Genomic DNA, 12248 nt, shown 5'->3' with positions numbered 1-12248 from the left:
GCTGCTCTCCTCGCCGTCCAGGTGGAGACTCTAACCGTGCAGCTGCAGGGAGAGAGGACTTTGACCCAGAAGGCAGAGGTGGCTCGGGAGCAGCTGGAGAGGCAGAACAAGGAGCTGAAGACCCGACTGGGGGAGATGGAGGGAGCAGTAAGGGGCAAGCACAGGCTCAGCGTCGCCGCCCTGGAGGCCAAGATCGATTCGATGGAGGAGCAGCTGGAACAGGAGAGACAGTGAGAGAAAGAGACACGCACCTTAGTACAGATATGTTTGAAAGAAATACCCTTAAAAATAAATCCTTTGCCGTTTCTTTTTTTTTTACTTTATTATATTATATTTGTTGTTTTTTATTGACAAACAAAAATGTAAAAAAATCTAAGTAAAGATCTGTCATGTTATACGGATACCCAAAGTTAAAATGAAATAAGATAATAATGGACGAGGGTGAATTAAGTCCATGTCCATTAAAACTCCCTGTTTATTTATTTTTGGCCCCACACATACCACACCGTGAACTTGATTTATAAACGACTAATATTATAATAATAATAATAATAATAAAATATACTGTATTTATATAATAAATAAATATAATACAATTAAATTTACCACTTTTAAGGCCGGTCAGCAGTTTCCAACAGTGAGACATAAATGTGGGATATGGGATGTACAATGGTTTTTAAATAAACTCAGTCTCAGTGTTAAATTGAGTGATGTTTGCCACAGTATGCAATACAGAACTACTAGCAGAATGCCCCTTAAACACAATTAGATGGTAATGTTTTACCATGATAGATGTCATCAATTGCTTATAAGAAACTTTTCTATCTCTCAGGGAACGAGCCATTGCCAACAAACTGATGCGAAAGACAGAGAAGAAACTGAAGGAGGTGATGATGCAGGCAGACGACGAGAGAAGACACGCAGACCAGTACAGAGAACAGGTAAGAAAATGATTATGTATTATACATTATCTACAAGAGGATACACAGAATAGTATAGCCAGAGACACAGCATTAAATAATCATTTAATTGTGGTCAGGTCTGCTCAGGTAGGTGCTCTAATTGTGACACAGGGCACAAAGAGAGTGTTACAAAAAATCATTTTAAAATGAGTGATTTATCCAGCTCAATCCAACCTAATCCTAATCCCACTCTGTTATGTGTGTGTTCATTGGTAAAATAGAGTGTATTCTACTCCGAAAAATAAATCCGTCAGCCACAGCAGAGACACTGACTCTCTTCCCAAAACATCATCGGTGATAATCTGCCAGGTTTAATCTGAGTCCTGATCCCTATCAGTCCTCCTGTTCCCAGACTAATCTCTCTTTTTATACATCCGTCCTTCTCTCTTCTTGTTCCCCTCTTTCCTCCGATCTCATGTCTCACCCCGACCTCTGCGATACGCTCCGTCCTTTTCCTTCTCTTCCCCTCCATCGCTCCGCTCCTCTCTCCTCTTCTCTTCTCTTCTCCCTTCCTCCTCCTAGCTGGATAAATCCATGGTCCGATTGAAGCAGTTGAAGAGGCAGCTGGAGGAGGTGGAGGAGGACAACTCTCGCTCCAACGCCCAGAAGAGGAAGCTGCAGAGAGAGCTGGAGGAGATCTCCGACAGCAGCCAGAGCATGACACGAGAGATCACCGCTCTCCGCAGCCAGCTCAGGTAACTGTGTGTGTGTGTGTGTGTGTGTGTGTGTGTGTGTGTGTGTGTGTGTGTGTGTGTGTGTGTGTATACATGTGTGCATTTATTGTTGTTTTGTTTGTTTTTAACCCCCCATTAACTCAATATGATTTGTTTTGTTGTGCTCTTTTGTTGCATCCGTTTGTGTCCATCTCACACTGACAAACTGTCCATCTGTGTCCATCACTCCAACACTCAGCATTCCTGAATGGAGACCAGATCAGTAGGTCAATGTGTGTGTTTTCTGTATTATGTGTGTGTGTGTGTGTGTGTGTGTGTGTGTGTGTGTGTGTGTGTGTGTGTGTGTGGACAATGGGAGGGTATACGTGTCCTTGTGTTGGCTAGCCATAGCCTTGTGAGGTGGCAAATGTCTCAAATGACTTCTCATATAAGAACATGCAGGGGTGTCTGGAAAATGTGTGTGTGTGTGTGTGTGTGTTAACAAACTACTATTTCTACATGACAAGAGTGGAGGCTTAATGCCCATGTACAGTTAGTACTTGTGTTGGATGTTTTTCATGGTTTACTTTTTTTGCGCATTTCATCTGTAGTTACATAATGCATGTAATGTCTGTGCTTCAATACCGATCTTTTGTTGCTAAGCTCTCGTACTGTATTATTCCACGTTTATTCTGCTGTTCTCCTAAAAACAAATGGAACTGTAACAATCAGTTGTTTAATTGATTTGCTATGTCAAACATTAATTAGTAATTACTAATTAATGTGCTGCTTTCTCCGTTTATTATCTTCGTGATTAGAGTCTTTTGGTTTTGGACTGTTGGACTGGTCGGACATCACAGAACTTGTGATCGGCATTAATCTCCTTTTTCTGACACTTTTTAGACTGAACAATTAATTGATTAATTGAAAAAGAATCAATAGATTAATCTATAGTGAAAACAATTGTGAGAAGCAGCCTTTTAAAGCAACACTATGTAACTTTTCCCACTTCGTGCTGTAGTTCCAATGAGACAACCTGTAGGCGGACTGAAGCGGGAAAAGTTACATACCGGTCGTGTTGCTTTAAGCAAGTAAATGGCTGATCTACCGTATTGTGCTGAATACAAAACAATATTATATTGTTCTATATTTCTTTCTGGATAAAAAGTGGGGCTTGTATTATATTCGAGGACTAGACATTTACCTACTAACAACAGCTGATATTCTTTTTGAATGTACCGCTGTCACCAACAGAGAGTTGCATTGGGGTTGCATTATGGGTTGTTTGTAGCCTAAATGCTAGACCAGTGAGTTTCTTCAAGTCCGTTTCCAGTGTGTCTTTTAAAGAAAGTCAGTCCTAAAAGTGTGAAGGAAGTCCAGTTTAACCTACAGGTGTTTCCGATGGCTCCCAATGTGTTTGCAGAAACAGCCAGAGAAAATAATTCTGACCGTGTGCAAGTACGTAGACAAGCTGCACACGTTGAGTTTACGTTCTGCTTTAATGGAAGGATTTCATGTTTCGCTTTCGCAAGAGAAAAGACTTAAAGCATGAGAACTTTCTCCTTGGACTGATAGTATCTCTGGGACTGACTGGACTAGCTTTAAAACGTTTTTTAAAATGTTTTCTATATTTAAAAAGTCACTTTCCAAAACCAGGTGTTGGGAAATGGTGTTTGGACTTATAATCACGGTCGTCTCATATTCAAACCAATATGGTAGTTTTCCAGAGAAATGCACTCAGCTGATTCACAGCAGGACATACTGTAACTCTGCCTCTCTTCTTGTCCAGGCGTGCTCCGTTGCCCCTGGCATTGCGTGGACGTAGAGCGCTGGTTGACGACCTCTCGTTGGAGAACTCAGACTCTGAGGAGCCCCCTGCCTCGCCGACCCCCTCCTCTGGACTCCCAGGGACCCCGACTCCCTCCTCTGAACATAGCCTGGACCCTCCGCCGCCCTACAGCGTCAACAATACAGAGTGACGCAGACATAGACTCAGTTACACACACACACACACACACACACACACACACACACACACACACACACACACACACACACACATACATACACACACACACACACATCAGCCACTCACAGCCTCAACTGCTCAGAGGTGAAAGAGTGACATGCACACAGCACATGACAACACTGTACTTTATAAAAGTAAAAATTTCAACTGGAATTCATTTTTATTTTGTAACAAACTGTGACATAAAAAAACGACATAACAAAGACTGGAAATTTCTACATTACATCTCTGTAATGCACTTCTGAAAAACTGAATGACATTTCCCAGAGTTCCGAGGGGAAATTGAATTATTATCAACTAATTTCACGAAGGTGTACAGTAATTAGAGGGCAGGAAACGTTATGGTGGTCACGTCTTTTACAATAGGAGGTATTTAAAAACTAAGCCATGTTGTGAACCCTTTGCTGAGTATTATATATATATAATCTGATTTCATAAAGGGCTGCTGGAGGAAAATACTTCTGAAAGGTGTTGAGACAATCTATATACATGTAACATAAGGCAGTCAACAAGAAAAGTACAATGCACACATTAAATAATGTGATTTCACATGTCTGCTTAAAAAAAACATTAAATAAGAAACTTTGAATAATCTGGAAAACATAAAGGGGGGAAAAAACATTGGGGGAAATTTTGGGTGAGTTAACAAAAAAGAAATGGCAATTAGTAACCAATATTTAATTAAACTTTTATTGTAAATGGTTTAACAGAAACTGGTAAACATTATACTAAGTTCCATAACATATTATCTAATTTTCCTAATTTGCCAGAATTGTAGAGACGCAAACATTTGACCATAAAAAAACAGCCAACATGCAGTAAAGCTGCATTAAAGTTGTATTGAATAAATAAATAAATCCTTTTTCTGTAGATTAGAAACAGTATGTTGTTAGACAAAGCAGTAGATAGTGTTAGTTTCTTAAACTAAAATCTTAACATATTGCTTCAGAAATTTGAATTTGTATAATTTATACCCAATATGAACTTAAGTTATTGGTCGCTGGTTATTTTCTGTACTACTCTTCTCATCTTGTGGGGAAGCACACAAGTCTGATCATTTCTGCTCCTGCTGGCACTGATGTCGGCCTGAACTGGGTCACTCAGTGTTACAGCGTCGGGTCTCAGAGGGGAATTTGCATTGAAGACCTTTCTGGTGCATAACTGGTTTGACTGGTTAAAGTCATTGCTGGTGTAGAAAAGAAAATGGATTTGATTGTCTACCAAGGCAACATAACTAGGAATAACCTGTGGAATAATAATATATACTGTATTCATTGATTTTTTTATCCGAAACAGAACAAATTGTGACAATGGATCTCTTTTCTTTTTTCTTTTTTTTAAAACTGATAAACACATCACGTTTTATTTTGACAAGCATCTTTTACATTGTAATTTAGATATTTACTGATTGTCTGTGCAAATTATTGATCAAACAAAGCTTTTGTGTTTAACCAAATGGTGGGCGTATGGATGAGAAAAAGGGACTTAAATAAGTAGTAAACGTAGAGTAGCTGTAGAATAGATAACAGGCGTAGAGGCTGGTGAGGTTCTCTACTGGACCTTCCCAGTAGAATAAAATCAGCCTCTGATCGCTGTTCCTGTGTAACTGAGCACGAGCCTCAAAGCATTTTCAAAAACTAGTAGTATTAGATAAAAAATGACAATGGAGGCACTGAGGAATGAATTTTTATGAAGCAAACGGCAAATAGAACAAAAATGTAGATTTTTTTTTTTACTCTATCAACTCAAAATGACATTTGTGTGTGGTGTCAACCAAACACGAGCAGTTTGATGACCCTGCTGTGAAACAGACAATGGTTTCGTGAAACCTGGTTCAAATATATTTTTCTTTTGGTGAAACATCTCTATTTTCCTCAGCATTTTTTTATTTATTGTTTAACAGAGTTCAACAGGTCTTATTTTATTTTTGTTCATGACCTTCTTCAGCACTTGTTTGCCTGTCATGGCTTTAAGGCTGTCCAGAGAGTTAATGTGATGTCTAGATTTTACATAGACATAAATAACAATTTTATAAAGATGTAGTTTAAAATTTTGGGAAATATGCTTATTTGCTTTCTTGCGGAAAGTTTGATGAGAACATAGGCTTTCATGTCTGTACCGTAAATATTAAAGCTACAGCCGTTTAGCTTAGCATTAACCCTGGAAACGGGGAATTTGCTGGCCTGGTTCTGTTCAAAGGTGACAAAATCCACCTGTCAGCATCAGCAAGTTCACAAATTTACACTTCTATGTATGTTCAAAAAACAACAAGCTGCTTTTTTACAGGCAGTTATATGCCGGAGTTTTTCTTGGCACAGTAAGCAGAGACTCCAGGAAGTCACTGCACCCGGCCGAGAAGTGGTCCGGCATATAAACGTAGATCGAAGTGTAAATTTGTGAACTCAGCTAAAGGTCTTCTTGCTGTAGCTCCATATTTATACCGACATGAGAGTAATATTGATCTTCTTGTTCAACTCGACAAAAACAAATAGGCCTATTTCCCAAAATGTAGAACTATTGCTTTAAATTCTAAAGAATGTCACTAGCCCTTTAACTTTCAATTGGAACTAAAGAAAGATAAAGATGAATCACAAATGTTGCTCTGAATGTTTTCGTTTACTTTTGGTTATATGGCAAAGGATACTGTAAGTTGATCCTGTAAGTGTTTACCATTGATTACGCACACAACCCGTAGAGTAGTTTTCGGTTATCAGAGTTGTTATCACTGCTCCATCCTCTTCCTTCTGTTTGAATTAATAGGGGCATATTTTAATGAGACTGCATTGCAGTCCCCATATCCATCAGACATGTTGGTGCATTTTAATTTTTTTTTGGCCATGCCAGGTTCACTATGATTCACAGTAAAAGAGGTGAAGAAAGATCAAGAAAGGGTTTGACTATCGACGACATATATTTAACGCCCTATTAAAGGGTTTTATTTTTGTTTTCTGTATGTACAATTCTTTTATTTCAGCAATATGCAGTTGATTTAGTTTGAAGCTGTGTTTTTTTAAGATATAGTGTAAACGCTGCACTTTACACATTACCAGTGGAGATAAACAGAGTACTGACAATGTCTGCTTTGTCAGGTCGTAATTTATCTCAAAGAGGCCGACATTAAGCACTAAGCCAAATGAGCTGACAACACGTGTCATCGGACACAATCTGTCACTCAGAACTGTTCGCTTAAATGTCGTAATCTCAGAATGTCGTATCAACGTCTAAACGTGGCGACTTTGTTCACGCCTTGATAGACCTAAATCTGAAGACACATGGATTTAACTGCTGGAATGAGAACAGTTCTGTCCGCCTGTAGCAAGAGATGAGGCCGGTGCTTCTCTAAGGTGTTATTTGTCTCTCTGTGCTTCTTTATGGCTACTGTGGAACTTGAAACATTTTGGAAAAAAAATTGTTTTATTGTTTTAGCCTTTTTTGTTAATGATGATGCTGTAATTATAAACATCTGACTGGGGTTAACTTTAATATATGTCATTGGTTTTGAGCTTTGTGTTTTCTGTGTGTTTCTTTGAGAGCACAAGATGGGTACATTTACTCAAGTACTGTACTTGAGTAAAAATTGGAGGTACTTGTACATAGTATTTCCATTTCATGCTACATTGTACTCTACTACATTTCAGGGGGAAATATTGTAGTTTAAAAAAAAAAGTATAAATTACGGGCACCCTGGTAGCTCATCTGGTTTAACATGCGCCCCAGATACTAAGACTCAGTCCTTGCTACAGTGGCCTGGGTTCGAGTCCGACCCGCGGCCCTTTGCTGCATGTCCCCCCTCTCTCCCCCATTTCATTTCTTTAGCTATTCCGTCGAAATAAAGGCAAAAAAAGCCTCAAAAAATGATCTTAAAAAATAGTATAAATTAGCTCCACCTCGACCCAGCTACAACTGTAAAATGCTACTTGCACATTAATGCATCAGTAATAATAATCCATTAATGTAATAGTTTAAAACTCAGGTCATTTTATTCTGCTTTATGAGTACTTTTACATTATATTTTTAGTACATTTTGCCAATAATACTTTTGCACTTGTATTACTTGTATGACATTTTCAATGCAGGACTTTGTTATAATTGAGTGTTTTTATATTGCTACTTCTACTAACGCAAAAGATCTGAATACTTCATCTCACACACACACACACGCACACACACACTAGAAAAACAGGAGTCATTAGCATTATAACAGCATTTATTTATTGGCATTTTGTCAACACCTTAAACATTAACATTTCATACAGTGTTACCAGTACAGAAAAATACTTAGCACATCTACAACGTGAGACAGGTGCTTTGGAGGGGGACAAGCTGGTCAAAAGTTGCGAAGAAAATCGCCCTCAAACAAGTATATAAAGTTTAATAGTAGGCAACGTTTCGGTACTAGACCATCTTCAGGCAAAATTTGGTCTAGTACCATCTTACATCTTACATAGCATACAATAATACCACCAATAGACAGATTAGCACAGCTCAAGTAACCGTTAAAAGCTTTAACATAAAAGCTTTGGTGGTGCTTTGGAATGTACTGTATATAAGTAAGTATATTACCATTTACTGCCAGTCAACTTTAGTCTGTTAGACATAGGCGGAGTTTGACATTCGAGCCAAGGGGCAAAAAAAAAAAAAAAAAACTCTTTGTAGCAACTGAGACCTGGGGAACACAGCACGATCACATATGGACAAAACAAACATGCTAAATAAACATAGGTTTATTTTTTTAAGCAGATTTGAATTTACATTGTAACAATTTAAAACCTCGAGCTCAATTTAGTTAAAAAAAGAAGTCCATAACGCATATAATTCTTGAGCGACAGATGCAAAAAATCCACAACAATCTCTGTCCCCACAGGGCAGACACAGACACAGACGCTCTGCTGCTGCGCAGGCTGTACGCTTCTCTGTTCACAACGCTGCCTGTTCTGCTTAACGTGAAAAAGCTTAACGTGGTTTAATGTACCTCAACAACAATCACCAAATTTATCATGGCCATATCTTGAAATGAACACTTATGCCTGTCAAAAGAACTTGACAGGCTATGGCGAGGAAAAAGCTTGTACCTAAACAATGATTACTAAATTTCTCTCATATTGCTCCTCATCACCACTGAAAACTGTCAAAAAATCTAACCAGAAATGTGGTGATGATTGATTCATGTTATAAAGCCCATGAGAACCGTTGGGAGTCAACCAACAGCTGCTCCGCTGCCCTGCTGAAAATGTGAAGCAGAAACGCTAAATGTCAGATAACGTCCATAATAATTGGACTTTGGGTTCTATTTTTTGACAGTTTTCCGTGGTTATGAGGAGCAATATTAGAGAGAAATTTGGTAATCATTGGTCATTGTTTACGTACGAGAAAAAAACGTATCCCTCATTGTACCCAGCACTTCTGGAAATGTACCTCCGAATGCGTCTCTGTCCCCAGCACATTTCCAACCAAACTGACGTCCGTGGGCACGGCTGTGTTGGAGCACAATAGACAGACGGTGGCAGAATGCCCCGACACTTAAATTCAACTAACATGTAGGTTAACAGTGAACAATCAGTGTTGGACCTCCAGTCTGTTGAGATGCCTCTCCAAACGCTGAAACCAAGCGCAATCGCACCATAAAACGTTAAGACACGTTAAGAAAAAAGATCAGTATTTTGCCGTAATCTTATCACACGAAAACAAGTCATCCACAGCGATCAGTAGATTCACAAACAGAGTCACGGTGTATCCAGCAAGGCCTATACGCGCGTCACATTCACCAGTCAGCTCCAAACAGGTGAACGAGGTGAACTTCGCCGTTTAAACAAAGTGGAATAAAACGTATCAAAGTCCAAATCTACACAAAACGCGCATTCAATTAGTAAGCTGACAGCAAATGTATATACATGGCATTTAGGCAACCTTTATTGTAACGTTGGCACGGTAAGATGTCCCGACTAGTGCAACAAAATGATTGTTTTTTGCGTCCTGTATATGCGTCGACAATGGTCTCAGGTGAGAGGCAGAGCCCTGAAAAAATATTATTTTTACTAAAGCAGTATATGAAATCAGATGTATTACCTATCCCCATTTAGTTGTTTTGTGTTTTTAAAGTATTTATAAAATATCTGGTTATGTCAGAAGTAATTATTCCACTCATTTTTGAAACAATGCAATTACCCGTTTCAGCTACCAGGGGGGGCAGTGCTCCCCCTGCCCCCCGCAAACTCCGCGCATGCTGTTAGAACAAGTCAGTTAAATTTGAATTTGTGGTTGAATCGCAAGCAAAGTAATTGTAATTGATTGAGTTCAGTTCAGACCTTTTTGCAGCAAGTTAGCTTAAAAACATAACCCAAACACAAAAAGACAATTTAATACATTAAAAGTGCTGCTATTGTATACATGCAATACAAAATGCAATGGTCTGTAAAAATAAAACTAAGAAATATATTATTATAGTTAATAGAAAATATGAGACTGTACTTTTTACTCATCTTGCAGCTGAAGTTGTCACTGTTTACATGTTTATAGTATAATTATGTAAGCATATCTTTACAGTACCCTTCCCTTTATTAAGTAAACACTAAGAGCTAGAAGTCTAAAAAGCTGCCAATTAATAGGCCTTTAAAGAAAATATATGGGTGTAGGTGTGAAGTGAAGACAATAAAATCAAGTCTCTTTGATGAATTGAGTTTTTTTTAAAGAGAAATTGCAGAGAAAAGCTACAGTTGTGATCATGTTCTTTGTCACTTGTGTGCTTAAAAGTCACAGAAATGCCTCAGTTGCTTGATAACTTTTCTAAATTTCACAGTATTTGTATAACAAACAAATTGCTTGAGATTTAACCAGATTGTTTTGACAGGCCGGGCACATCCTGAAAAGCTCTTTCTGAGCTAACCTTTTCAAATACATTCAAACATTCAAATTAAGAGCAAAATGCAAACGACGCCTCCAGATAAAATTAGCTGCAAAAGTATAAATGACAAAAAAAAAATCTCATGTAATGCTTAGAATGAAAAAAAAGATGGTTTGTTCTATAAATTGAGGAAGAGATGGTGGGTACCCACTGCCCTCTCACCCTCAACATTTACAGTTTTTTCACATATGTTCAATCCGTAACAAACCTAAATAAAAATACATGTTTTTCTAGAAGTTGGGTGACTTCCTGTCCTTTAAGATATCAGTGAACAGCCAGTCATCCTCATGTGGCAGTGTCGGTATGGGACGGTGCTCAGGATTATGAAGTGGGACAGAGAATGATTGTGCAATGCCCTCAAATGGTGTTAAGTTTTGGTTACTTTCACAATTTACAAGCATACAGGGACTCTCCTCCTGCGACTGCTGGTACGTCTGCAGCTCTGAGGCATTGTAGAGGAAGCTGATCGATGTGGGGAGCTGGTTTTGGATAATGTCGGTCTCTTGGTTTGGCTTAAAGTTGTTGAACTGCGGCCCTCCAGCGTCTTCATTTTGTCTCAGTGCCTGCAAGCTCCTCTGATCACTCTGGAAGTGGTTTATGGTCAATCTCTGATCTCCATGACAACTATATTCATATATGTACTCACCTGTGTCACAGTGTAGATCCTCCACCTCAGATTTGTTGCTGTTACTGTCTGACTGATCTGCAAATTCAACATCATCAGCACCGACTTCCTGCCCAGCGTCACCTTGGCATGCACAGATACTTTCAAAAAAGGCCTCTACATCCATGCAGCCTCCTAAGTCCTTATTGCCAACACTGAAAAGATCCATAATATCTGTCCACTGACTCTCTGAAATGTCAGCGATGCTTTTCTGGGCCTGCGTGCAGGTTGAGATGTCTGTCAACATCTGGATCGAGAAGTCGCACGGGTCGATGTACAACGGAGAGAGCTCTGGACAGGAGGGAGAGCTGTCCACATTTTGGCCGAACTGGATGAAACCGGAGTCCTGCTGAGTTGTTTGAGAGTCTTCTGAGAGGTAGTTGGCTGACTTCAGCTGACTTTCATCGTTGTAACACTCAGTATGAAGGCGCTCTGCCCCGTGGTGATAGTCTATGCCTTCTGGTGAGCTCATAGATGATGATGATGATAGTTGATTTCTACTCTCCTCTTTCTGTCTCTCTTTGCTCTGATTGTTCTTTCTAGCGGTGCAGGTGGTGGGCTGTGATTTGGGGTGTCGTTTCCTAAGATGTCCCAAGTCCGGCTGCTTCTTTTTACTGATTTCAGTTTCATGTGAGCCAACAGAGACGTCACTCCTAGCCTTAGGGATGCCATCTGCATCTGTGTGAACACTGCATGTATCTGGTACTTGTGGGGGACTACCTGACTGCTCAAGTGTCTCTGGCTTCTGTGATGACGGAGAAGCCGCATTATTTCCCTCTTCCTTAAAATAAAGCGCAGATGCCAGCCGGTGGTTGGCTGCTTCTATGTCTGCAAACTTTCTGTTGAGAGAGACAGACGAAGAGAAAAATGAAAAAAAAAACATGCAGGACTATTTCTTTGCCAGGGTGCAGTGACTCTCTGGGGTCTTCGCTGCGGTCTCAGCTGGCTGTTTCTTCTTATAAACCGTACAGTCAAAGTTAAATTCAAAGTTTGACATGTTTTTTAAATGAAAGTAAGTCAACTCCTGAGCTGTCATGAA

At 39.4% G+C, this 12248-nt stretch overlaps 1 protein-coding gene across 8 annotated transcripts in view; it reads left to right on the top strand.

The window, feature by feature from the left end:
* myh14 (myosin, heavy chain 14, non-muscle) overlaps positions 1-4264 on the top strand; it is a 32078-nt gene extending 27814 nt beyond the window's left edge. For 5 of the 8 annotated variants that reach the window (XM_028579459.1, XM_028579458.1, XM_028579456.1 and 2 more), the window contains 5 exons: positions 22-230; positions 833-941; positions 1485-1657; positions 1875-1898; positions 3405-4264. In XM_028579459.1, the coding sequence (XP_028435260.1) occupies positions 22-230; positions 833-941; positions 1485-1657; positions 1875-1898; positions 3405-3594 (705 nt within the window). In that variant the 3' untranslated portion in view covers positions 3595-4264. Of the gene's footprint in view, positions 1-21; positions 231-832; positions 942-1484; positions 1658-1874; positions 1909-3404 lie in introns of all 8 variants that reach the window. The other 3 variants (XM_028579460.1, XM_028579461.1, XM_028579457.1) reach the window with 3 other exon arrangements.
* The last annotated feature ends 7984 nt before the right edge of the window (positions 4265-12248 follow it).

This window comes from Perca flavescens, chromosome 6 (genome assembly GCF_004354835.1).
Source record: "Perca flavescens isolate YP-PL-M2 chromosome 6, PFLA_1.0, whole genome shotgun sequence".
In the NCBI taxonomy this organism is placed as follows: Eukaryota; Metazoa; Chordata; class Actinopteri; order Perciformes; family Percidae; genus Perca; species Perca flavescens.
The sequence above is the reverse complement of the archived record's forward strand: the minus strand, read 5'-3'. Positions and strand labels throughout refer to the sequence as shown.